The sequence below is a fragment of the Dermacentor albipictus genome, chromosome 2 (assembly GCF_038994185.2).
Source record: "Dermacentor albipictus isolate Rhodes 1998 colony chromosome 2, USDA_Dalb.pri_finalv2, whole genome shotgun sequence".
NCBI lineage: Eukaryota > Metazoa > Arthropoda > Arachnida > Ixodida > Ixodidae > Dermacentor > Dermacentor albipictus.
In genome coordinates, this window is record NC_091822.1 from 14,819,882 (window position 1) to 14,846,216 (window position 26,335).

Here is a 26,335-nt window from a genome sequence, read left to right on the forward strand (position 1 = left end):
TTTTTGTACGTCTCCGTCTTTTGTCGTTTCCGTACTTTTCTTCCACCAATCCTCCAATCGCCTCTTACTAATGTCTATTGCGGACCTGATTGCTTTACCACTGCTCCCGCTGAACCCAAGGGCTTCAAGGAGGCTAGTGGTGCCTAAATCGACCGCTGGGTAGCCGTCTTCACATTCTAATAAAATATGCTTCGTCGTTTCCCTAGCTTTACCGCAGCAAGCACATGCTTCTTCTTCCTTCTTATATCTCGCTTTATAGGTGCGTGTTCTAAGGCACCCCGATCTCGCTTCGAAAAGTAATGAGCTTCCCTTTTAGTTAGCATAAATGGTTTCTTTCCTGATTTCGTTTTTTCCGCTTAAGTAGTTACTCATGGCAGGTTTCTTTTCCATTGCCGCCACCCATGAGATTAATTCAGCCTCTCTAACTTTCCGCTTGACCTTCTTTGTTGCTGTATTGCCCACCCCACAGGCCGCATACTTGCTGGTAAGCTTCCTAGTTCTTTTCCTCCACTGTGAATCAATGTTTTGCCTGTACAGGTACCTGAACACTCTCCCAGCCCATTTACTTTCTTCCATATTCCTCAGCCGTTCTTCATACTCAGTTTTACTGAGAGCTTCCCTCACTTCAAAACTAGTCCAGCCCATATCCCCCTGCACAGCTTCATTTGTAGTCTTCCCGTGAGCGCCCAAATGCGAGGCGACCAACAGACCTTTGGTTCCCGTCGAGCACTGATTGTACCCCTGATTTAAAGCAAACAACCGCATTTCCAAAAGTAAGTCCTGGAACCACTACCCCTTTCCACATACCTCGTAGGACCTCGTACCTATTGTATCCCCATAGCGCTCTGTGCTTCATTATGGCTGCATTTCTCTTCCCCTTGACTGTTATGATTTTTTCCTGTGCTTCCATATATCCATTGCCTTCGTTTATCCATATACCAAAGTATTTATATTCTGTCACCCGAGGTATTTCTTGGCCTTGTATCTGCACTCTCTGTTCACTGTTTTCATTGAATACCATAACACCTGATATTCTAACATTAAATTTCAAACCTAAATTGTTGCCTTCCTGTCCACAGATATTAGCCAGACGTTGCAAATCACTTTGCTTGTTAGCGAGCAACACAATGTCGTCCGCATAAATAAACATGGGAGTTGCTGCTCTATTACTGTACCTGCCTGTTTGTATGAGAGATGAAACACGATATTACTTCCTTCTAGCTCCCTCTCCATCCTCACCATGTACATCATAAACAGCAGCGGGGATAAAGGGCACCCCTGCCTCAGTCCCTTGTTGATTTGTACTTTCTCCGCGCTTCTCATCCCTTCCCATTCAACGCAAACGGTATTTTCTAAGTAAATCTCTCTCAAAAGCTGTAGACAATCGTTACCAAAGCCTTCCTTTTCCAGAATATCCCACAAAATGTTGCGGTCTACGTTGTCGTATGCTCCTGTAATGTCCAAAAAGGCCACATACAACGGTCTGCTTTCTGCTTTTGATATTTCGATACACTGAGTAAGAACAAACAAGTTATCATCCAAGCGCCTACCTATTCTAAAGCCATTCTGAAGCTCTCCCAAAATGCCATTATTCTCTGCCCATGCTTGAAGCTTTAATTTGATTGCCTGCATTGCTAGCCTGTATATTACCGACGTAATGGTCAACGGTCTATACGAGTGAATTCTGTCTTTCTCCCCCTTACCTTTATAAATTAAATTCATTCTACTTTGTCGCCAACTGTCTGGTATTCGTCTATCTCTTAAAATTGTTTCCACTGCTTTCACCAGAGCTTCCTTACTTTTTGGTCCCAGTTCATTTATCAGCCTAACGGGAACCTCGTCTAGCCCTGTGGCTGTGCGCTTACGAATTTTCTCTTCCGCTTTCTTCCAGTTTAAATTGGTCAGCGCCAGCTCCTTTTCCACCTGGGTCTCTTTCATGCTATTTTTTTCCTCAAGTACAACCTCGTCATTGCCTTGGAAGGATTCGGCTGTTGCGTTTCGGATGTTTTTATTGCCGCTTCTCCTTCCAGTCTGTTTTCATCTTCGTCTAGGATTGTTGCTGACTTCCTGCCTAATAATTTTATGTTATTCCAAAATATTCTAGGTGCGGCCTTCTGTTTCTCACGCATTTCGGACAACTAACGTTCACTTTCACCTTTTAATTTTCCTTGCACCAGTATTTGAACCATAGACTTTTTCTCCCGGTATATTTCCCATTTACTGGTTACTTCATCCTGTGGAAACTGCGCCTTCTTTGCCTGCCTGTGCTCTCGAGATGCTTTCTGTCGTTCGGCGATCGCTTCTCGTATCTCCTTGTTCCAACAGCTTTTCGGTTTCTTTTTTCCTTTCCAATGAACATGTTGTTTCTCTTTACGTATTTCTGTCGTTATTACACTTAGAAGCTCACCATATTCCCACTCCTTACTTGGCCGCTTGCCAAGTTCTTCTTCAACTCTAGTGACTATATTTGCTATTTGTTCAGCGCTCAAATTTGGACTGGCAATTGTGCTTTCCTTGCTCTCTTTCCCAACTACATATCCCAGTTTCAAAATGATGCGTTTATGGTCACTCCCTATGCTGCTAAACCCTTCCTCATCGATGACCATTTCTCTCAACTTATCATGAATTCCTTCTGTCATCAGACAGTAATTAATGGTCGATTGCCGGTTTCCCACTTCCCACGTGATCTGTCCTTCACACTTAGGCCCTGTATTCACGATCACGAGGTTATGTTGCTCGCAAAGGTCTCGCATTGACTTCCCGTTATTGTCGGTATAGCCATCTAAATCCTGTATGTGGGCATTCATGTCACCTAATAGGACAATTTCAGCACCATTCCCGAAACCCTTAATATCAGCGCTGATGCATTCCACTAACTCTTTATTCTTCTCTGTGCAATTTTTTCCGGTCTACAAACACGTAGCGCCCAGCCAAGTTTCTTTCACACTCAATGTACCTGATAACCAAAGATGCTCTTGACATTGTGAATTTACTCTTTTCCATTTGGCTCCCTGATGGATGAGCATTCCGACCCCCCCTCCCTTTCTTTCCGACTTAGTTATGTTGCACCCTTCCCATACATAATTCTCAATAACTGGCGGCTCTTCTGAGTCTCTAAGGTGTGTTTCTGTAACCGCATACACCCCTATTTGTTCTCTATGTAACTGCTCCTCAATCTCTGCCCACTTTTCCTTTCTTCTGCCGCCCTGCATGTTTATGTAGCCTATTGCATGGCGAGCTCTTGTTCTTGCTTTCCTCCTTTCTCTGTTATCGACGGCGATTCTCTGCTGATGTTCCCCTAAAGGACCTTCTTCATTACTACCTACTCTGACCTCCTGAGCACCCGCGGGCCCCCTAAAAAAGCAACAGTGCGACCCCCAAGTCGCCAGCCCACTTCTCGTGCTAGCCTGTAATTGAAGTGGATCCCATCTCGTTTAAAACCACCACAGATCCCATCTCGTTTAAAACCACCACACCTTCTCACTTCCCTGTTTACTTCGACAACCTCGAAGCCCTTCTCTCGACTCATTTTCCATATTTCCTCATTGGCAGCGATTACGGCTCTTTGTACGTGACTGTCACGCACAGGCACCTCCGGCACCGTGCATACCACGATCTGCACCTGAGGGGATGGCTCACGCAAGTCGTCCGCCCCCTTCGCCAAGCGCTGGGCTAGTCCTGGCCCTTTCCTGTTTAGGACATCATTTAGCCCATCGGCTACTATGACGAGGTTGCGCACGTGGGCATTTTCCGCGAGCTTTTCTTTTGCTCGCTCCATGACAGCACTCAGTGTCCGCCCTGGAAATGTGCCCACCGCCACTCTTTTGTCGCCTTTCACCCTCTCCACAATTGCTTTTGAGCACCCAGCCATGTTTGAGTCGCCAGCGATAATCACCCATTCATTCTCTCCTACCTCACCCTGCTTCCCTGTGTCCTTTTCCGCGTGATTCTGACTCGACAAAGGGCATTGTCCCCTGGGCTCCTGCTTTTTCCGCGTGGTCTCAAGGCAGGTGCCGCTCTTTCTAGCTTCCTGCGGCTGCAGCGTCGCCTCACTCGGGGCGTGTTGCGCTGCTTCACCGGCGGCGAGCTGGCGACCGCTTGCTTTGGCTCCCTGCCTCCCACTTCGCCTGTAGGGTCTACCCTACTTTCTGAGTCTTTGCCACCGCTTTCGTCTCCTGACCCGACATTCTCCGCTGGACGCGTCTCAAGTGCGTCGAGCCGCTTTTTCAGTTCGGCGCTCGTTTCTTTCTCTTCGTCAAGCTCGGCCACGGTCCTTACTAACTGCGCGGCCTGTATCGCTTCCACCCTGACCAACTCGGTGACTTTCGCCTGCAAAGCTACCCGCTTCTCCCGCTCCTCCCTCAGGTCTGCTTTCAGCTCTTCCAACTTGGCTGTCCAATTTCCTTCCAGTTTTTGGACTGCTTCCCTGACCCCTTCGCACAGCGTGCACGTAAAGCTAGACTCCTCCGCGTCTGCTAAGCTCTGGAAACTGGTCTCGTCGAGGGAGCACCAGCGCAGGCACTCGTCGCACTGCACTTGCTCCGCGTCCCCCGCGGCCTTCCCTTTCTTCGGTTTCATCGCTAGGCCTACGTCCTTAGGCTCAACGAGCACGTCCGCCAAATCACTCACGCAAAGCCGACCTCGACCACTATCCCAAACAAAACTAAAGAATTATCACTCCCTACTCCATGTAAGCATCCGAAGAGCTAGCTGAAAGAATTAAATAAGCCTATCAAATAGGTCCCTCCTACCACCTAGGCCTAACGGGGGAGCCGTCAGACCTAGACAAAGCCGGTACGTTTACTCACGCGTTTACTACTCCTACCAAGAATTCAAAATTTGCGCCCCTACTCCATGCAAAAGAAAACACTTCAAAACACTAGCTAATAAAGATAAAAGAGTACTTAGCTACAAACGAAGTCGCTGAAGCCTCGTTCACAGGAGCGTCCGCGAGCCACTTCCGCCACGTCCCGGGGTAGTCAACCTTTTCTCCTCCTGCGTTTCCTGTTGTACAGCGCCATCTGTGGTCGCATACTTTAGTTCAGGACACCACCGCTACGCTTATTTCCGTTGCACTGTGGAAGGTACAGTTTCCCTTCTCTAAGTTTATATAGGTGTTCTGTGGCTGTACATGTTGAAGATGGAGAGGGCGCTAGAAGGAAGAAATATTGGGTAATCATGAATGAATGAATTGTTTATTTCATCATCAGTTCAGCATACATATCCAGTGGTACACGTAACCAGCATACGTATCCAGTGGTACAGCGGGAAGGGGTGGCGAAAATGCCTGACAATGCGCCAATCGCCGCCCAGACCACGACATTGCACAACACTCAGCGAGTCACTAGATAATACATCAATGTAGTAAAATAGGAAAAAAAACAATTATTGCAGTACACCCAGCCTGTAATACATAAATATAACACTACATAATGACACTTAATGTAACACTAATACATCATGTAATACATAAATGCAGAAGAGAAAAAAAAGAACTAAGCCGTGGTTTTAATAAGTGAACTAGAACATAATTGATATGAAGAGCTTATTGACAAGAAATTTTCATGGCTGAATTTCGAGGCACAATGCAGTTCTGGAAGAAAGCTTATACAATATAAGGAAGTCTTACACGGAAGAGAAAGAGAAAAAAAATGTCATGTTTGAAGCGCCATTAGATAGGCATGTATCTTTTTTTGGAAAATTGCTACTGATCGGCTTTCATTCACTATGCTAATGGCCGTCATGTTAGAGTTTAGAAATGAAGGTATAAGGTGCGTTAGTTTTTGCTTGCCGTAGTTGGTTCGAATCCTTTCACTGAATTAGGTGGTTTTCCTAAGATTATACGTGTGTGTTTTCCGCGAGTAGGTATCCTGAAATATACCTGCGTCCGATTTAATTTGATTGTAGATGACTGTCGCTAGTTTTTTATGGAATATGTTTTCGAATTTGATTGATCGGTTTTTCAAATTTATCGGTTTTGATCTCTCATACAAACCGGCGGGAACAGTAGCAGAGCAGCAGCTTCCATGTTTATTTTATGCGGACGATATTGTGTTGCTAGCTAACAAGCAAAGTTATTTCCAACGTCTGGCTAATATCTGTGGACAGGAAGGCAACAATTTAGGTTTGAAATTTAGTGTTAGAAAATCAGGTGTTATGGTATTCAATGAAAACAGTGAACAGGCAGTGGAGATACAGGGCCAGGAAATACCTCGGGTAACAGAGTATAAATATCTTGGTATATGGATAAACGAAGGCAATAGATATATGGAAACACAGGAGAAAACAATAACAGTGGAGGGGAAGAGAAATGCAGCCATAATGAAGCACAGAGCGCTATGGGGGTACAATAGGTACGAGGTGCTCCGAGGTATGTGGAAAGGGGTAATGGTTCCAGGACTTACTTTTCGAAATGCGGTTGTTTGCTATAAATCAGGGGTACAATCAGGACTCGACGGGAACCAAAGGTCAGTGGGTGGCCTAGCATTGGGCGCTCACAGGAAGGCTACAGATGAAGCTGTGCAGGGTGATATGGGCTGGACTAATTTTGAAGTGAGGGAAGCTCGCAGTAAAATTGAGTATGAAGAACGACTGGGGAATATGAAAGAAATAAATGGGCTGGGAGAGTGTTGAGGTGTCTGTACAGGAAAAACATTGATTCACAGTGGAGGAAAAGGACTTTCATTTACAGCTTACCAGCAAGTATGCGGCCTATAGGGCGGGCAACACAGCAACAGAGAACGTCAAGCGGAAAGTCAGAGAGTCCGAAATAATCTCATGGGTGGCGGCAATGGAAAAGATACCTGCCATGTGTAACTACTCAAGAGCAAAAAAACGAAATCAAGAAAGAAACAATTTATGATAATTGAAAGGGAAGTTCATTACTTTTTGAAGCGAGATCGGGATGCCTTAGAACACGCACCTATAAAGCGAGATATAAGACGGAAGAAGAAGCATGTGCTTGCTGCTGTAAAGCTAGGGAAACTATGGAGCATGTTTTATTAGAATGGGAAGACGTCTACCCGGCGGTCCATATAGGCATCACTGGCCTCCTTGAAGCCCTTGGAATCAGCGAGAGCAGTGGAAAAGTAAACCTATCCGCAATAGACATTAGTAAGAGGCGATTGGAGGATTGGTGGAATAAAAATAGGGAAACGACAAAAAACGGAGACGTACAAAAGGAGACTTCGGAATAGGGGATCAGAAAATTTGGTTGTGGGAGTTCATAGTGTTTTTTTTGTTGTTTAACCTAGTGTTGGAATCTCAGCTCTGACGCCCGTTGTTGCAATCGCACCGCTGGCACGAGTTGTTGCAAATGGGTCGCAAGCCCCAAGGGTAGCGTTGGCCTGGCGGCCTGGGGCACAACTGGAAGCATTCGAAGGTCCCGGCAAAGCATGAGTCGACTGCTAACAGAACAACTTGTTTATTCTAGCATCACAAAGAGCGGCCGGTCAGGTCGACCGAAGTGGAGAGGCGATAGAGCACGCTACTCAACGGAAGAAATTGGAGCCTCTCTCTTGGCGTCCGGGGGCAGCTGCTTTTGTACTCTCGGAGTCGAGGCCAAGAAGGAAGGTCACGGGACGTGGTCACGTGACAGCGGGGCACGGACACGCTGAGAGACATGTTGAGACGAGTGTAGTGACGCATCCGCTGAGCCGGCGCCGGTCAGACCTCCTCGCGTCACACTTGGGGAGCTGCTCTCCCCGGCTGCCGCGCTTTGACAAGCGTGGGCACACACACACACGCACACACGAATACACGTGGCATCGAAACATGCCTGGACGCACTTGGCGGCGAGGCGTTGATGCAGCGCTCAACGGGCCAAAATGTCCGCCGCTTTGAATGAAGCCTCGGCGTCCGTTGCATCCGCGCCGGCTATACCGCGCGTCGTAGGCGAAACGTAACAGACCGCCCCGCCGGGGGAAGGAGATCCCGATGGTCAAGGGACTGCATCCGCTGTCCGGAGGGATATCGCTCGATGATGCTCAACCGAAGTCGGTCGTCCCTCGGCGTTTCTTGAGCGCAGCGCACAGAGAAGGCCTCGTTCTCACGTTCAGGTTCACACAGGACACTGCAAAGTGACTTCGGGAGAGTTGCCATTTTTCTCTCGTTCCCAGCAAGCGTTAGAACTACGCCGAAACTCAGCCGCTCAGTCAGCAAGCAAGGCACAACCCTCACTATGCCATGCCAGGCTCTTTCCCCCCCCCTTTTTTTTTCTACTGCCTAGTTCCTTACAGTAGTCTAGCAGCACCCAGAGCGCGTCCACAAATTGGAAAATTGCACTAGAAAGCACGTCATCATTTTGGAACACTAAAGAAAAGCAATATGTTAAAAATCCTGCCTCAGGAAGAAAAACATCAGTAACAAACAACTCTGAGGCTGATCCCTACGTTAGGGGCTTCGACTTAAGCCATCGGCGTTACCGTTGAGACTCCCCTTTTTGCAACGCACCTCAAAGGAATATTGTTGCAAAGCGAGGCTCCAGCGCAGGAGGCGGCCATTTGTGAAAGAGATGGTCTGCAGCCATTGGAGAGGGCAGTGATCCGTTTCGAAGCATGCGAAGCGGAGATCGCAGCGAGCGACCGTACACCAGCTCAGCTGGCGAAAACCCCGTAGCCGCATGCGGCGCGGTCCTCAATGCTAACATCACCCCAGGCAGACACAGCTCCCAGTCAGTTTGTTGTTCAAACCACAAAGCTCTCAACACGCGCTTCATGACGGAGTGGAGCTTCTCAACGGAATTCGACTGCGGGTGGTACACTGAACTATGTAACAGGTTTACCCCACACCTTTCGAGAAAAGTTGTCGTCAAAGCGCTGGTAAACACTGTGCCCTGATCTGATTGGATTTCCGCAGGAAAACCAACTAGCGCAAATATGGACAGTAGTGCATTGACTATCTCAACTGAGTTGAGTTCTTTAAGCGGCACTGCTTCAGGGAACTTTGTCGCTGGGCAGATCACAGTCAAAATGTGTCTGTACCCCGTGGTTGTTACCGGCAGAGGTCCCACTGTATCAATAACGAGCCGTCTGAAAGTCTCCGTAATGATAGGTACCAACTTCAACGGCGCCCTCGATTTGTCCCCTGGTTTGTTCACTCGTTGACAGGTGTCACATGTCTTCACAAAGTGGTCTGCGTCCCGAAAACACCCTGGTCAATAGTACTCTTGCAAGAGACGGTCCTTAGTTTTCTTAACTCCTAGGTGTCCGGACCACGAACCCAGCGCAAGCGCAACAAGATCCTGACGGTAGCACTGAGGCACGATCAGCTGATCGAACTCCTCCTCTGTGGTCTAGATACTTCCGGTACAGGACCCCACCTCTTTCCACAAAGCGAGCATTTTTCTTGGCGATACCTTCCTTGATAATGCAGCGTATGTTTTCTAGGCTGCCATCCTTCTTTTGCTCGGCTATCAAAGCCGCCCGGCTGACCTTCAGAAACCTATTAAGTCTTTCTGACGTAGGCGCGATGAGCAAATCTGCAGATAGCTTTTCTAACTTTCCCTTGTCGGGCATTTCCTCTCCAGTATCTGGTGCCTTCAATGCTACAGGCTCAATTTTATTCAGTTTGGACGTGCTCTGAATATCAGCTTGCTGCGCCTCTGACCCTTTCTCATTGGTCGACAACGTCGGCCCCGCAACTACCGCCTTTGCTTCGAGCTCCCGAACCTTCGATCTGGTTAAGGCCTGAACGCTAGCCTCACCAAACAAAAGCCCCTTCTCGCGCAGGAGGTGATCGGACCTGTTCGAAAATAGGTACGGGTACTGGGGGGGCAGCATAGATGACACTGCCGCCTCCGTATCAAGTGCTCCGAAAGGTCCTTCAATAAGCACTTTTGCTACGGGCAGACACACGCTATGAGCTTCCACGGCTTGCTTGATCCATGCGCACTCGCCCGTGAACACATCGGGTTCTACGTAAGAGGGGTGAACTACATCCATTGTAGCTGTGGAATCGCGAAGCACTCGGCACTCTTTCCCGTTCACGAGGAGGTCTCGCATGTAAGGCTCGAGAAGCTTCATGTTCTCGTCAGTGCTGCATAATAACAAAAACACGACTTTTGTTTCTGGACACTGCGCCGAAAAGTGACCCGGCTTCTGACATTGATAACACATGCGCACTTGCCTCGTCTCGAACCGCTTTCTGCGTTCGGCTTCGGCTGCCGCCATCTTCTTACGTTCGGTCGGACTGCTTTCACTCGCATCCGCACTACGTGTGCCCCCTTTGCTCTCATGGGTGTGAACTTCGGCATCTCAAACTTGGAGCCAAATTCACCCTTTTGACCGTCCTTAGCTCCGCGAGCCCGACGCGTCACCAACTCTTCGGCTAGCTCAGCGGCTCTAGCCACCGTACTAACGTCTGGCCTATATAAGACCCAGTACCGCACGTTCTCAGGTAACCGACTATAAAACTGTTCCAGCCCGAAACACTGCAGAACTTTCTCGTGGTCACCAAACGCTTTCTCTTCTTTGAGCCACTCCCGCATGTTTGACATAAGCCTGTAGGCAAAGTCTGTATATGACTCACTTTTGCCTTTCTCATTTTCCCGAAACTTCCGACGGAACGCCTCCGCTGACAGCCTGTACTTTTTTAGCAGACTCGATTTCACTTTGTCGAAATCCTCTGCCTCCTCTCTCTTCAAGCGAGCGACTACGTCGGCCGCCTCGCCGGGTAACAAAGTGAGCAAGCGCTGTGGCCACGTTTCCCGAGAGAACCCGTGCTTCTCGCACGTTCGCTCAAAGTTAGCCAGGAACAAACCAATGTCCTCTCCAAGCTTAAATGGCCGCATCAGGTCAGTCCTTTTGAACAATACTCGTTCTCCTGCACCGTGGGCCTGACTTCCATTACGAGCGCGTTCCATCTCTAACTCGAGACGCTTCATTTCCAAAGCGTGTTGACGGTCGTGCTCTTTTTCTTTCTCTTGTTGCTCTCGCTCTATCTGTTCTTTACGTTCGCGCTCCTGTCTTTTTGCCGTCTCCCTCTCCTCAATGGTCTCAAGGCATTCCGACAGCTCGTCATCCTCAGCTTCTAGCTCAAGAATAGCCCTTAGCAGCTCTGGTTTTCTGTGTTTGTCTGAGACATCCAGACCCAACTCTCTTGCGAGCTCCAGCAATTTCGGTTTGCGCAGCGACTTCAAATCCATGGCTGCTCTGAATGCTGCTTTCTCTACTGCCTACTATTGTCTTGCCGCAAACTAACCCGGCAGCAATGACAACCACAATTACCAGCTCTGTTTCTGACACTAACAAAAGCCTGGCAAAACTCAGAAGAAGAAAGTCCCGCACTCACCAACCCTCGCAGCCAAGAATTCAGCGCAGTCGTTCCGCTGCAGGCAACCAGTCATCACACGGGGCTCGTTGCACTGCTCCCGGATGATCGTTGTGCTGCTCAGCATACAGTCAACCGCATATCTTCGCTGCTGGCCTCCGTTGTCGCGATCTCACCGCTGACAACCAGTTGTTGGAATCTCAGCGCTGACGCCCGTTGTTGCAATCGCACCGCTGGCACGAGTTGTTGCAAATGGGTCGCAAGCCCCAAGGGTAGCGTTGGCCTGGCGGCCTGGGGCACAACTGGAAGCATCCGAAGGTCCCGGCAAAGCATGAGTCGACTGCTAACAGAACAACTTGTTTATTCTAGCATCACAAGGAGCGGCCGGTCAGGTCGACCGAAGTGGAGAGATGGTAGAGCACGCTACTCAACGGAAGAAATCGGAGCCTCTCTCTTGGCGTCCGGGGGCAGCTGCTTTTTACACTATCTAAATGGGGAATTGAAATGACAATCCATGCAGCAACTCGCGAAGAATTCCTATCTCAACGTCTTGTTTCATCCTGCATTGATCACGTAAATGTTAGAGCCCATAATCTGGAAGTAAAATCTACCATTGCACAGGTTAAGCTTTCTGACCACTACTTCGTCTGCTGTTCACTGAAACAGACTGTGAATCCTTTGTTATCGGAGGCTATTAACTCTGTCAAACAAATTTGTATAATTGACCCAAGGTTTTTTGATAAACTAGTCCAGAAAAATGATTGGGATAATTTTTTATGCACTGTGTCACCGGAAAACATGTACCGTGAATTTGTAGCTGTGTTTGATGCTTTTAGACAGGCGGCAACACGCATTGTCAAAGTCAGGCAACGTAACCTGAGCCAGAAATGGATGACCAGCGAAATCCTAGCTGCTATAAAGGAAAAAGATTTGTTGTGGACCAAGGCCAAGCGGTCATCAAACTGCAACGACACGCGCTTAAGATATAAATGTGCGAGAAACAAAGTGAATGCAATGATCATACTTGCGAAGCGCGTTTGTTTTAGAAAGAAATTTCAAGAAGCTCGATCTGACATAAAGAAAACATGGTCCCTAATCAATAACCTTAGAGGCGGCAACATTTCAACGCCTAAACAGCGTCTTGCATCTTATTTTTCTGCAGACGAGGAAACTGTGGCAAACTTATTTAATCAGTTCTTTTCAAGTGTCTCGGGATCGAGGACACGGCAACTATCGGTGTGTACTTTAACAGATAGCTTGCTAGATTCCGCATATCTTCCTTTACTATCGCTTGAAGAATTAAGGTCCGTTGTCTTCAGTCTTAAGACGAGCTAATCACCTGGCTTCGACAATATTTCTGTCAGTGAACTTCAGAGAAATTTTGACGCAATTAAACATGTATTGCTATCCCTTTTAAACTTTGTTTTGGATGGTGGTGTGATTCCAGTTGATATGAAAACCGCAATTGTAATTCCGCTTCACAAGCAAGGTGCACGCAATAGTATTGAAAATTACAGACCTATTTCGATAATTCCCTGTATAGCTCAAATTTTAGAAAAACATGTGGCTCTTACGGTAACACAGTTTCTAGATAAACATAATGTATTGTCATCACATCAGTTTGGATTTGTACAGGGGAAAGGTACACAAACGCTGTTAGAAGCTTTCTCTGATCTTTTAAACTTAACACTAGACCGTAACCGGGTAGCATCTGCCCTCTTTATGGATGCCTCTAAGGCATTTGACAGTGTTTGTCATGAGATTTTGTTGCAGAAACTGTCTCTCCTAGGCTTTCGTGGGTCATTCTTGAATTTACTAACAAACTTTCTGCAGGATAGGTGACAGTGTGTAAAGGTGGGAGATAGTTTAAGTGTTTTTACCAGTATTCATTCTGGAGTGCCTCAGGGCTCAATATTAAGCCCCCTGCTTTTTAACATTTATGTGAATGATTTGTCCAATGTAGTAGGTAATTATATATATCAATATGCCGATGATACTGTTCTTGTATCTTGTGCAACTAATTACTCTGATGCAATTAGCTCCTTACAAAATGAGGCAACTAAAGCTATGGACTGGTTTGCGGCTAATTTAATAAGCATCAACCCTTCTAAAACGCGACTTGTCTGTTTCCATAACCCCATGAAAAAAATCCTGCCTACGACACCATTATTCTTGCACACATCAGACTGTTTTGGATGTACATGTCAACCTGTTAAAAATGCATCTTCTGTTAAGTATCTTGGGTTGCTTTTTGACTGTGATCTTTTATGGAACTCGCAATTATCACACATCTGTAAAAGGCTGCGCGCGGTCTCCTGTGTATTATACATTATGCGATGTCTTATGCCAATCTCCGTTCGAAAAATTATTGTGCATGCTTTAGCCTACAGTGTGCTACGTTATGGCTTGACTGTGTATGGCCATTGTACTCTTAGGTGGAGCTCAAGAATTAATTCAATTTTACGTTCACTGCTGTCAACAGTGGCTTACGATTTGTGTCCAAAGCAAGATACAGACGTCTTTAGGTTGTTGAATTTGCCAAACTTCACTTCTCTGATTATCGAAAGTGTTGTAATTAAACACTTCTGGAATAACGATTTTAAAACACGATATACGCCTGTCCGCGCCTTAAGACCGAAGGAACCCTACGTCATCCCCAAGACTGCAACAAAGTACGGAAGGAGAACACGGCAATACTATGTTCCAGCCATATTTAATAAATTGCCAGCGTCTGTGTTAGAAGCAAACACAAGACGTGAGATTAAGAAACAACTTAGAATTGTCCATGTTTGATGTACCATTTTGTATAACTGTTCAACATTTTGTTCCGACCAGCTAATAGCTAACTCCGCTATTAACCCTGTGCAATTTTCTGTGACCTGACTGTCAGGCACTGCCAGTCAAGCCCTCTGAGGCTTTGGTAGGCATGCTATATGTACTTTGTTTTCCTTATGCACAATAAAGATTGTATTGTATTGTATTGTATACTCTCGGAGTCGAGGGCAAGAAGGAAGGTCACGGGACGAGGCCACGTGACAGCGGGGCACGGACACGCTGAGAGACATGTTGAGACGAGTGTAGTGACGCATCCGCCGAGCCTGCGCCGGTCAGACCTCCTCGCTTCACACTTGGGGAGCTCCTCTCCCCGGCTGCCGCGCTTTGACAAGCGTGGGCACACACACACACACACGCACACACGAATACACGTGGAATCGAAACAAGCCTAGACGCGCTTAGCGGGAAGGCGTTGAGGCAGCGCTCAACGGGCCAAAATGTCCGCCGCTTTGAATGAAGCCTCGGCGTCCGTTGCATCCGCGCCGGCTATACCGCGCGTCGTAGGCGAAACGTAACACTAGGTAGGACATTAAGCAGTATAATAGCAAGAGCTTGGCGGCGCAACCCATCGCCCCGTTCCAAATGGGACGCTCATAATATCCATCCATACAGTTTATTTTACAAACTTTTTCTTACAAATACCGATCATCTTTTTTTTCATAAAGAATGAGGGTAAATTATAATTGCTAATTAGATATTGCACGATTTATTAGTAAGTTTATTGTTTCTTTGTCACTATAAACGCAAATAGCGTTCATCATCCTCGATCTTTCACGTGACTTCTGTCCTGGATTTAAAATTTTTACCGGTATTGTCGAGTGCACGGCGGCACGGATTCATTCGTTCGTACACTTTGCTTCTTTCTTGCTAAATCTAGTTCATTGCGCTTCGCTTCGATGTCTCGCGTTATTTAACTTGGGGTGAAGTGACCTGTTTGCAAGCGGACATGTAAGCCCGAAAGCTAGGTTTCGGTCGCAAGCCATTCGGAACACGTCTGCATCGAAATGGGAGCTGGATTCTGCTGCGGCTGACAACGGCAATAACGGTGAGTCGTTTAACACCGCTGCTTGAATGGTTATATAATATTCGTCTCATTAACTTACAGGCGGAGACACGTTAACGAATTAGATCCTGCATTACATATGAATAGTCAGGATGCTACGTTGCTGTTTCCTAAATAAACCTTTACTTGTGAGGCTGTCGTTATACACACACAATCAGGAAAGAAAGAGAGAGCGCTATCGGAACGCGCGTCGTATTTTTCATCTTATTGTAGCCGTGGCCATAGGTGACTGAGTAGCCTTATCAATATACATATAAAACTGTTTTTCGCGTCCGCCGTCAACTTCTTTCGTCCACAAAACCGAATAATCCTTTACTAAAATGTAGTGAAAGTACAGAATTTAATGTATTAAACAGATGCAAGCATGATAATTCACCCATATTTCGTACTTGTTGGTTCCAAATGTTCTTGCTATTCAGTTTGGTTTACCGCAGGACATTTATTTTTGCAGTAGCGAAGTGGTGTATCACGTTCGTGCAAAAAAAATAATGCATCTGTTCCAATACGTGCCTTGCACGTGACGTCACTTCCGCCCCAATCAAGCGCTGGCGTCCATGCTGGCGAACCATTCTTCGTGTCGCTGGTTCCCTAGCTGTCCGTCCGTGCCGTCAAGTGCCTTGCCTGTGACGCCTGACCGCTCCCGATACGCTGTGGATTATTTTATTATCCTTCCAAGCACGATGCCTCCTCCCCAGAGGAGTGAGCCATACAGTGCAAGCTATTACTGTGAACTTGTGGGATCGGCGCGCATACGCTATGAAGAAAAGGTGCGAATGTGCGACGGCGCTGCGACCGGGCGTCGACACGACAACGGACGCGAATGTTTTCCCTGAAGTGACCCACGTGGATATCGTAAACTATGTAGTTTACTGCTCCAGCTTTGTGACGTTGGAAGAAATGAGAGCCTTCAAAGCTCACAACTATTTCACCAGCGGGTGGGTGAAAAGCCTGTCTCCAATGCGTCTACGAGACGAAAGGGTGCTTCTCCTCGGAGAGGTAAGCTCAAGAACCTTTTCTGGCACGTTTCTCGAAAAATAGCCTGCCATTGTTGTGATTTACGCGGAGTGAAAAATCAACCGTGCGTCTGGATGCGGTGGCACCGTTTTTAGATGACGGGCGAACTTTAAAGACGTCCGCGTACCAAACTTTACCGAGCATGTCAGCAAACGCTACGAGGTTCAAATTCCGCCCCGATTAGTCTGCTTTCCACTGTAAAAATACAGTAATGAAGATAAACAATGCCTGTTCTTTTACACTGCTTAGACAAAGAAAGCATTTTCTGTTCGCGGCCAGGTTATCTGGTGTGCATACGCCCGTTTTGTAAAAAGTGCACGTTTGTGTACAGCCAGATCATCTGTTTTCGCAGGTCAACAATTCCCAAAGGCTCAGCAACTACCCATTTAAAGCCTGGATATTGTGCAAGGCAGATGGCAGTGTGCTTGCTGCCCATTGAACCTGCATGGCAGGTACAGGCGAGACGTGCTCCCACGTTGGAGCTTGCCTCTTTGTTGTGGAAACGGGCGTGCGCATCAGCAACTCTGTTTCATGCACCCAGAAAAACAACCTCTGGCTGCCTGCCTATGTTGAAAAAGTGCAATTTAAACGACTCAGGGACATCGATTTCACTTCATCGAGAGGCAGGAAGCAGCAAATCGATGGCACACGTGCTGAAGTATAGCAAGAGAAGAAGAGGTTGGAAATTTCAAGTCCTTCACCACAGGCGATGAAAGAACTTTATGACGACATAGCAAAAGATGGCATAGTACCAGCACTATTCTCTGTGCATAAGGATAGATGTGATGCATTTTAAGAGCCAGTTCAAATGCCAGCAGGACACCTGAGAAATCTCTTCAGGGATGATGCATTAGGCGATAGCTATGAGGTTCTCGTGAACAATGCAACCGATTTCATTTCTACCTTAAGTGTTTCGGAGGACACCGTAAAAGAAGAGTCGTTAACAAAGCAGCAAAGCCACTCACCGCGCTGGTTTATTTACAGAGCAGGAGGAATAACTTCTTCTGCTATGAAGAAAGTGTGTCGCACAAAGGTAGCAAATCCTAGTGTTTCATTAATTAAAGAGATTTGCTACCCAGATGTCCATGCTGTGAGAACGCCAGCTATCTTGTGGGGTATGAACCATGCGAAGTGCGCCTTAGATGCTTATGCACAAAGTGAAACCACGAGACATGACAATATCCAATTGTTTATGTCCGGCCTCCACGTCAGCACCAGTTACCCTTTTGCTGGAGCTACACCAGACGCTCTGGTCTCATGAAGTTGCTGCGGGAAAGGCGTGGCCGAAGTCAAATGTCCATACATGCTTAGGAATGCAACTGCATTCAGTGATAAAAACACTTGCCTAATGGAAGTTAATGGGACCATACAGCTTCAGAAAGCCATGCCTATTATTACCAGGTGCAGACACAGATGGCTCTGTGCCAAGTGAATTACTGTGACTTTGTGGTTTGGGCACGAAGCCTTATTCAGATAGAAAGCATGAAGTGGGATGAAGACTACTGTGAAATCATTTTCTCAATTTCGAGGTTTTTTGTGAGTAGTGCTCCTCGAGCTTTACGCCAAGTATTTCAGCAGGCAGAACAACAGTGTTGGCACAACTGCATTATGCCAAAAGTCATATTGTTTTCCTAATGGACCCAAGACAGGCAGAATGGTCGCCTGTGACAATGACGCCTGCACGTGCACATGGTTCCATTTTTCTTGTGTTGGACTGACACGAGCGCCTAAAACAAAGCAGTGGTACTGCCCACAATGCAGAGGAGAGAAAGAGAAGTGTGCTTAAGTTTGAATTCTTTGCGTCATTAGTTGTAGTCGTGGAGACTTTCAAGTGTTTTATATGTCGCTACGCTGCAGCTACAGATGGCAGATTTTTGCAAGGCTAACCGTACTGGTAGGTCAAAACTTCATTCTGCAAACTTTATGAACTTGCAGCTTAAATAAGCAAATATGTGGGATGGCAGCCATTCACTTCCTGTCATCAAAGAGCTGGTCATTTATTCTGCAACTGCAGGTAGCGTCGAACAGCGCAAGTATGTAACAGACGAGCAATGATGTTTGCTCTCAACTTCAAAAAGGTTTTTATTAACCTTTAAAGCTTGTAAATACTGTTCAAAAGTTAAATGTAGCATACCAGAGGGTTGCAACCATGCCAATGTCAATTGGCGCCACCGAATATTTCAGTTGACGCTAAGTCTGTACGATAAAGTTTAAAGTCTTGCACCACCTTGCGTGCCTACCTGTCTGAGTGCAACCTCTTGAATTCGAAGCTTTTACGTATTAACTACACATGGCAGTGTTTGAGGATGAAGTGGTTTCATACAAACATAAAATAAAGCAAACACGTAAGGAAAACATCTGTCAGCTACGGCAACTGCTGAAATTAATCCGCAAGTACCTGATTTGCGGCTGATGAAAAATAAACATGGATACAGGACACGGAACAACCATATACGCCACCAGAAATGAAGCATGAGGGGTCATGCACGCTCCACCCCTGAACAAATGCCAATTGAATGACTAGTGAGAGGAGGCAGAAATGAATTATTTTCGACGAATCTGCACCCCGCTAACTTTTGTCCATCATCCCATTTTTTTATCTTGTGCATAAATCACAAGCTATGATGGACACTCGTCAACACCTACAGGCATGTGCTCTATGCTTGACTCCTTCAACGCTGCGACAATGGAGGGGCGCAAATTTGACAGCGCACAGCAGACAGTCACTATTTTGTCCAGTGGAATGGGGTTATCACCTTGTCGGCATGTCACATAGTCGACTGGTACAACACACTTAAGCAGCAAAACTTTGCTTCTAATAAGTCCAATTACCCTCTCCACGTGAATCCTCACATTTGCGAGCCTTGTATTTTCTACGTCTGCTGCCGATAGCTGCCTTTTGCCTTCAGTGTAAACTGGCAGATGTAGGCGAGCACAGTAGAAATACACGCTGTCAGCTATGTTAAAACCTCCATCAGCAAGGACAACGTCACCAGGAAGAAAGTTGTCCAGTAGCCCGCAGTGCTCCGTGATGTGCTTGTCGCTTACACGACCACCCCAGCCTTCAGAGTTAAACGTGATAACACTGTGGCGCAATTCCTATCAAATACATTGCACTGTGGCTTCCCTTGTGTGTCCACCAAGTTTCACTCCTTGGCAAATATGATGATGGCCTTTCGATTTTAACCTCAAAGCAGTCAGCGATGACTGCCGCATCGCTGACAAATGAATCGCAGAAAGCTTGCGGCATGGTACGCTGGAGGGACTTCGTTCAGGCCACGGAATTTGAGACTCCAAACGGCAGTATGCAACATGAAGCCACTTGTCGAAAATCCTATAAACAGTTGATTCGGACACATTGAATATGAAGGCGAGGTCAGCATTTTGAAGATTTAACTTGATCTTCATAAGGAAAAGGAACAACTCTTGAAATTTTGCCGAGCTGTTGTTGACACCATGGGCTAAAATGGTTCCAGCAGTTTGAAAACCGCGAGCAGCACTGTTAAACTTGCCATCCCTGTGTAGTAAGCTACCTTAGGCTCCGAATGCCTGAATGATTCCTCTGGCATTGCAAGGTACTCGTTTTTAGAACGCGCAGTGTACAAGCAGTCATTTAGTCTGATGCATTCTTCTTCCAACGTCCTGATGTCGCTCATGGCCATGTCGATCTGCACATAAACACCCGCAAGAAAATGTTCCTCATTAGGGTAAAAGAAGGAGCCGTGTGAAAGAAGGAGCCGGCGAAGGGCCAGAATGTAAGACGGCAACAAGTTAAGGCTAGGAAGGCATGGTACAAGGCTGACTCACCAGTTTCTTCTTCTCTGGGAAAGTCCTGGCACGTAAAAATGGCGGCGATCCTGCGATTGTTGTAAAATGTTCTGACGACCTTTCTGCCCTAGCTCATTAATAAGAGATAATTTGGAGCTCAATAGAACCATTATGCACCTAGGCTATAAAACAAAGACCGAATGGTTCTCTACACTACGCGAACAAAAAAGAGGACTAAGCTGTGTACATCTAAGTGTGCAATCTGCCAATAATAAAACAGCAGAACTGGAAACCTTTTCAGAAATTGAAAACTTGTGCGATGTAGTTATGCTTACTCAAATGTGCTACACTGACGCTAGCAATATTTTTCAGTTACCTAGTAAGAAAGTTTTCTATTTAAACAGAGAATAACCGCGTGGGGAAGGTGTTTCCTTGTACATAAAGGAATCTATATCATGTGATCTATCTGGCAACTTCTCGTGTACGAATGAAAATATTGCGGTGCTATGTGTTGAAACCAATGATACTGCCACGTGGTGGCGACGTTGAAGAACTCAGTAGCAATACTGTGAACGACAAAACTAACTTTAATTGGCCGAACCTGTGCGCACAAAACAGGCTACACTTACAGCACAACGATAGCGGCGAACGCAGTCGGCGATCGTCGAAAATCCGATCAGCGGGTCAAGCGCGTCGGCTTTTATATAGCAGTCGTCGAACGTTCGAGACTAATCGTCGGGACCTGCGTGCTTTCCACAAAGTTCTACACGATTCGCGTCAGGCGATGAAATCAGATAACACAAGGTTCGGCGACAGCAGACAGCCAGATGGAAGCATCGATAACTTTCCAGAAACTTCGGATACATTTATTTATTTATTTATTTATTTATTTATTTATTTATACATACTGCAGCGCACTTTGCGCTATAGCAGGAGTGGGTTAAGAAAATGTACAGAAAATGCATTGGAGTATACAGGGGTAAACACAAGTGAACACTTTTAAAGAGCACAGATGAAAAGGAAAATACACAAAAATACAAGTGAACACTTTTACAAAAGAGCAGTGGTGAAAGAATACACAAGTTATACAAATGCTGCCAGGCATACCCATGCCTGATTATGCCCATACCCATACCCATGATTATGCATCTGGGATGGCGGTTGCAAAAATTTGGGATGAGCATGAGCGAATGGATCCAGGTAATGAATTCCAGTCTTCGATTGAGCGGGGAAAGAAGCTGAATTTGAACATGTTAGTACGTGCGTAGTAGGGTATTAAGTTTAGGTCATGATGTCTTCTCGTTGATGATCCCGGTGTGAAGTTAATGTAATTATCATTTGAGAGCCTAACTAAAGAATTGACAATGGAGTGCAAGAATTTCAATGAGTCGACACGGCGACGAGAAGAGAGCGTGTTTAGGTTCAAGGAAGAAAGTGCTGAAGAGGGCGAAAAGTCTCGATCGTAACGATGACATAAATCGCACAGCTTTTTTCTGTATAGCCTCTAGTTTATTAACGCGATAGCGTTAAGGAGCTCGTGTCGCAGAAAAGCCGGTGTCGTCGGCGTCGGTGTCGGCGTCGGTGTCGGCGTCGGTGTCGGCGTCGGTGTTTGCGGCGTTGACCGTGAGCGATAAATCACGGCAGGCGCTTCATAAATAAAAAGCAACTTCCAAGATTGGCCCGGTGGGAATCGAACCAAGGTCTCCGGAGTGTGAGACGGAGACGCTACCACTCAGCCACGAGTTCGATGCTTCCAAGCGGTGCAAACGCGCCTCTAGTGAATGCGGTGTTGCCTTCGAAACGAGCCGTGGTAAGTTCTACTGCGGTGTATATCGGTAATTATGAACATGTAACGTACAGAAGTCACAATTACACGAGTTGCGAAGTGCGTTTCCGCTGCATTTCTTCTGCGCTTTCCGCACACGCAGAGCCATCTCGCGGCAAACACAGAAGACCCCCTCCTCTCAATGTACGGCGCTGCCCCGACAGGAGGCGCGCCGCGCGCGCATTGGGACCGCTGCCAGGCGCGTCGCGGGACTCCCTCTCCCCTGACGACGCTTCGCCGTGCTCCCGGTTTAGATCACTATCTATCTCTCTGCCCGTGCCGATCACGACGTTTGGCTGGCGTAGGTCGTTTCCCCTCCGAGACACCGAGTTCTTTGGTTCGTTCCGTTCGCTCAGGCGCACGTTTCGTTGCCGCGCCGAACGCTGCGTTGCTCGACGCTCACCGCGTGATAGGTGGGCGCTAAGTCCGATGCGGGGTGCATCGTAAGTGATCGCTGTGCCGTAGCGCATTGTCGACCCCTTGGCGGGTCGACGGGAACGCTGTCGCGTCCCACTCTTGAAGGCGAAGCTTAAGCGTCCTCCAATTTTTAATCTCTAACTGCTTATGCGGGCTCCAAACTACAGATGCATAATCAAGAAAAGGGCGGATTAGAGATTTATACGTTAGTAACTTTGTGTCTTTGGGAGATCGGGTTAGCGTTCGCCTCAAGTAACCTAACTTTTTTAGTGCTTTACTGCATATGTAGTCAATGTGTTGGGACCATGACATGTTATGCGTAAAAATGACACCAAGATACTTATACTCAGAAACCTTATCTACTGTACGGCCATTGGACGAGTAACTGAAAAGGGAGGGGGAAGATTTGTTGCAGAAAGACATCAGAACGGTTTTATTGAAATTAATGTTCATTTGCCAAGTGTTACACCAACCGCAAAACCTAGAAAACGACTCTTGAAGGCGATAATGATCATTAGACGATTTAATCACTTCATATAAAACGCAGTCATCAGCATAGAGACGGATGTTAGAAGAGCAGTGAAGTGGCAAATAGTTTATGTATAATAAAAAAAGAAGTGGCCCAAGGACGGAGCCTTGGGGCACACCTGATGTCACATCAATAGTAGCGGAGTCACTCGAACTGTAAGAGACGAACTGGGAGCGAAATGAGAGAAAGCTTAAAATCCAGTTAACCAAATGAGGATTATTCAGTACAGCATTAAGTTTAGCAATAAGTTTAGAATGTAAAACGGTGTCAAATGCCTTCGAGAAATCTATAAAAATTGCATCGACCTGGTTGCCTACGTCAAGGTTAAATGAAATGTCATGCGTGTACTCAACTAGCTGCGTTGACGTGCTAAAATCGCGCCTAAACCCATGTTGCATGTTAGACAACAAATTGATTCCAGAAAGAGCGTGATGTGCTTATGAATGATGTGTTCCAACATTTTGCATGACTGTGACGTCAGTGAAATTCGTCTGTAATTCGACAAACACTGCTTATCTCCAGATTTATAAAGAGGGAGGACTTTGGCTAACTTCCATGAAGAAGGTACAGTAGAGGATGATAAGGACTTTCTGGATATGACTGACAGATATTTTGATGACCACAACGAATAACGAACAAGGAACGCATTGTGTATCCCGTCCGGACCGGTGCATTTCTTAACATCCAGGTTTAATATAAGGTTGAGGACGCCTTCGCAGTTTATCTCAACGTCACTGATTGCTTCAGAAGAAACTATAGTGGTAAGTGTCGGGATAAAGTTGTTATCGCAAACAAACACGGATTGGAAATACTTGTTGAATGCATCGGATATCACCGCCGGGTCGTTGGTGACGTCATTATCTATTCTGAAAGAAGTGGATGAAGCATCGCGAGGTAAAATAAAAGAACAAAATTTTCGTGGGTTAGTTCTTAACAAATTGTGCAGGCGAACGCGAAAAAAGAAATCCTTGGCATTTTGCAACATAAGATTGAGTTCTTTCTTTGCCTTAAGAAACCTATCCAATGCCATGGGATCAGTGCCTCTTCTGGAACGCCTTAACCTTCGAACGCGACGGGACAAACGCAAGATATCGCGAGTCATCCGAGGAATGTTAGAATTTTTTTTCTTAGTCTTAATGGGCACAAAACGTTCGATACATGATTTGACAAGACGCTCAAAGTAATTAGCAAGGCAGTTGACGTCCTGGTTGTCTGCAAGTGCACTAAACGTATCGAAATGATGAGATAAGTCATCGGTAATGGAGTTGTCGTCCGCACGAGTGAAATCAGGGAAACTAGTGAACGTGTAGGGGGATTTAGAAATTGGACAGGAGAGTGACACTAAAACGCCTCTATGGTCTGAAATACCATCACTTACGTCGCAAGAAAAGTCATGTTCGGCTAGGTTAGCGCTTAAAAAAACTAAGTCAAGGACGGAATTTAATCTGGTTGCACTAGGAACAACCTGGGTGAGACCAAAGGACAAGGAAATGTTGATTAGTTCTTTACAAACAGCTGTGTCGCGACCGACTGCAGACAATGACGGCCAGTGGATGCCAGGGGCGCTGAAGTCACCCATACAGATAAAATTCGACGAAGCAATGTGGATCTCGCTCATGAAGTTTGAAACAGCATAAAGAACATCAAGAGTAGAGCCGGGGGGACGATATATAACACTAATCACAATACACCGATTATGAAGGTAAATTTTACGCCACACGGATTCTGTTTCTGGAGGAGAAGGCAAGACCGAGAATCGTACATCCGACCGGATAAGCAGTGCCACGCCACCACCAGTACCGCTAACTCTGTCTAAGCGCACGGCAACAAAACCGGGTGGAGTGAACTCAGATTCATAAATACCATTGTGCAGCCAAGTCTCTGTGATGCCGATAACATGGGGGGAATGAATAGATATAAGGGACAATAAATCAGGAAATTTTTTGACAATACTACGAGCGTTTATATTCAAGACAACAAGGTTCTCAAAACGACCAGGATGAATTCAAGAAGTGGATGGCACGAAAGTCAAATGGCCAGACTCAGAAGAAACATGTTGAGCGGGTGCCATTACTAATGAGTTTGAACTGTCATCCCAGTTATAACGAACCTTGTTAATGAAAGCATGATCGTATCTCAACTTCACAACAGAACCGCTGTCCCGAAAAGAGGCTGATGCATCCCAGATTTTTTTCCGAATTAACCGAACCCTAGAAGAGAAGTCTTCTTTAATCACGAAATTTGAGCCCTTGAGTTTTGAAATGTTCCTAAGAACCTCGGTTCTGTCGCTGAAGTTAGAAAGTTTAAGAATGACGGGACGAATGTAACCAGTGCGTGCTCTACCGAGCCTGTGGCAGCGCTCAATACGAGGGCAGCTAGTATTCAGGTGCTGAGTAAACACAGATGAAACTGCAGTCATCAGGGTGGTAGCGTTTTTATCCATTACTTCAGAAATACCGTGTATTATCAGATTGTTTCTACGAGAATGGTTTTCAAGGCTATCATTTTTTTAAGACCAACTCCGTTACCTTAGTAGTCAAGGCATTTATTTCAGCACGTAAATCACGCAGTAAACTAGAGTCTTTGGAAATAGGAGTGGATTCTAGTGCATGAACACGTGACTCTAAAACATCAAAGCGACGCGCAACTGACTGTTGAAATGACTTAATTTCCGCAACATCTCGTGCCAACTGAGTCTGCCCCTCCAATAATTTAGAGAACATGTCGGATACCGAAGGGTCGTTTTTATCATGGCTATCAAAGGAAGGGCGAGCATCGTCATTCTCATCGGGAGCAGAACCGGATGCACGCATAGACTTAGACCGAGGGCCCGGGCCAGGGTTGATTTCCACATCTCCGCTTAAGAGGAGACAACTTGCGCAATACAATGCATGCGAACAGCAGGATACAAGACGTTGTGGGCAAGGGAGCAGCAGCAGAAAGCGATCATCAGATCAGATACACTCGGCATCAGAATAGTAACATACCTGCATGAAGAGCAAGCAGCGATTAAACATGGTGCCGGTGCCGCTGCAGCCTAGCCCACTGAAGAGTCGATCCACGCACTGGACATTTATACCGTCGGCTGCTGACGTCACAGACCGAGAGTTGTCGATGATTGGCTGATCAAAGGACAGGGCATCGGGGTGACTGGCATGCTGTAGCTTGAAGTGGGACACGCCGAGGTAATCGCATTTGGTAGCGATAGCGCACTTCTTGGGCAAGCACTCGATGACGTCCACGTGCTCGACCGCCGAGGGAGCCAAGTCAGACGAAGCAGTTCCAAGCCATGTGACGCCGCAAAGGGGGGGGGGGGGGGTACAGCAAGGAAGCCGAAGAACTGCATGAAGAGCAAGCAGCGATTAAACATGGTGCCGGTGCCGGTGCCGCTGCAGCCTAGCCCACTGGAGAGTCGATCCACGCACAGGACATTTATACCGTCGGCTGCTGACGTCACAGACCGAGAGTTGTCGATGATTGGCTGATCAAAGGACAGGGCATCGGGGTGACTGGCATGCTGTAGCTTGAAGTGGGACACGCCGAGGTAATCGCATATGGTAGCGATAGCGCACTTCTTGGGCAAGCACTCGATGACGTCCACGTGCTCGACCGCCGA

The 26,335-nt window shown here is 46.7% G+C and overlaps 1 protein-coding gene and 1 pseudogene across 2 annotated transcripts; one reads left to right on the top strand and one right to left on the bottom strand.

Moving 5' to 3' along the window:
* Window positions 1–7,130: 7,130 nt before the first annotated feature.
* LOC135910878 (uncharacterized) lies at window positions 7,131–26,001 on the bottom strand. Of its 2 annotated transcripts, XR_011511966.1 has the most exons (3): window positions 25,707–26,001; window positions 19,988–20,037; window positions 17,987–19,848 (listed from the first exon to the last, which is right to left on the bottom strand). XR_011511966.1 is itself a non-coding variant. In XM_070533483.1 (2 exons), the coding sequence occupies exon 2, from the start codon at window positions 11,141–11,143 to the stop codon at window positions 10,019–10,021; it is 1,125 nt and encodes a 374-aa protein (XP_070389584.1). In that variant the 5' UTR covers window positions 11,144–11,570; window positions 25,707–26,001; the 3' UTR covers window positions 7,131–10,018. The 2 variants fall into 2 exon arrangements, 1 of the variants encoding a protein (XP_070389584.1); XM_070533483.1 differs by lacking the exons at window positions 17,987–19,848; window positions 19,988–20,037 and adding an exon at window positions 7,131–11,570.
* Window positions 15,446–17,141, top strand: LOC135910879 (uncharacterized; annotated as a pseudogene).
* Window positions 26,002–26,335: the final 334 nt, after the last annotated feature.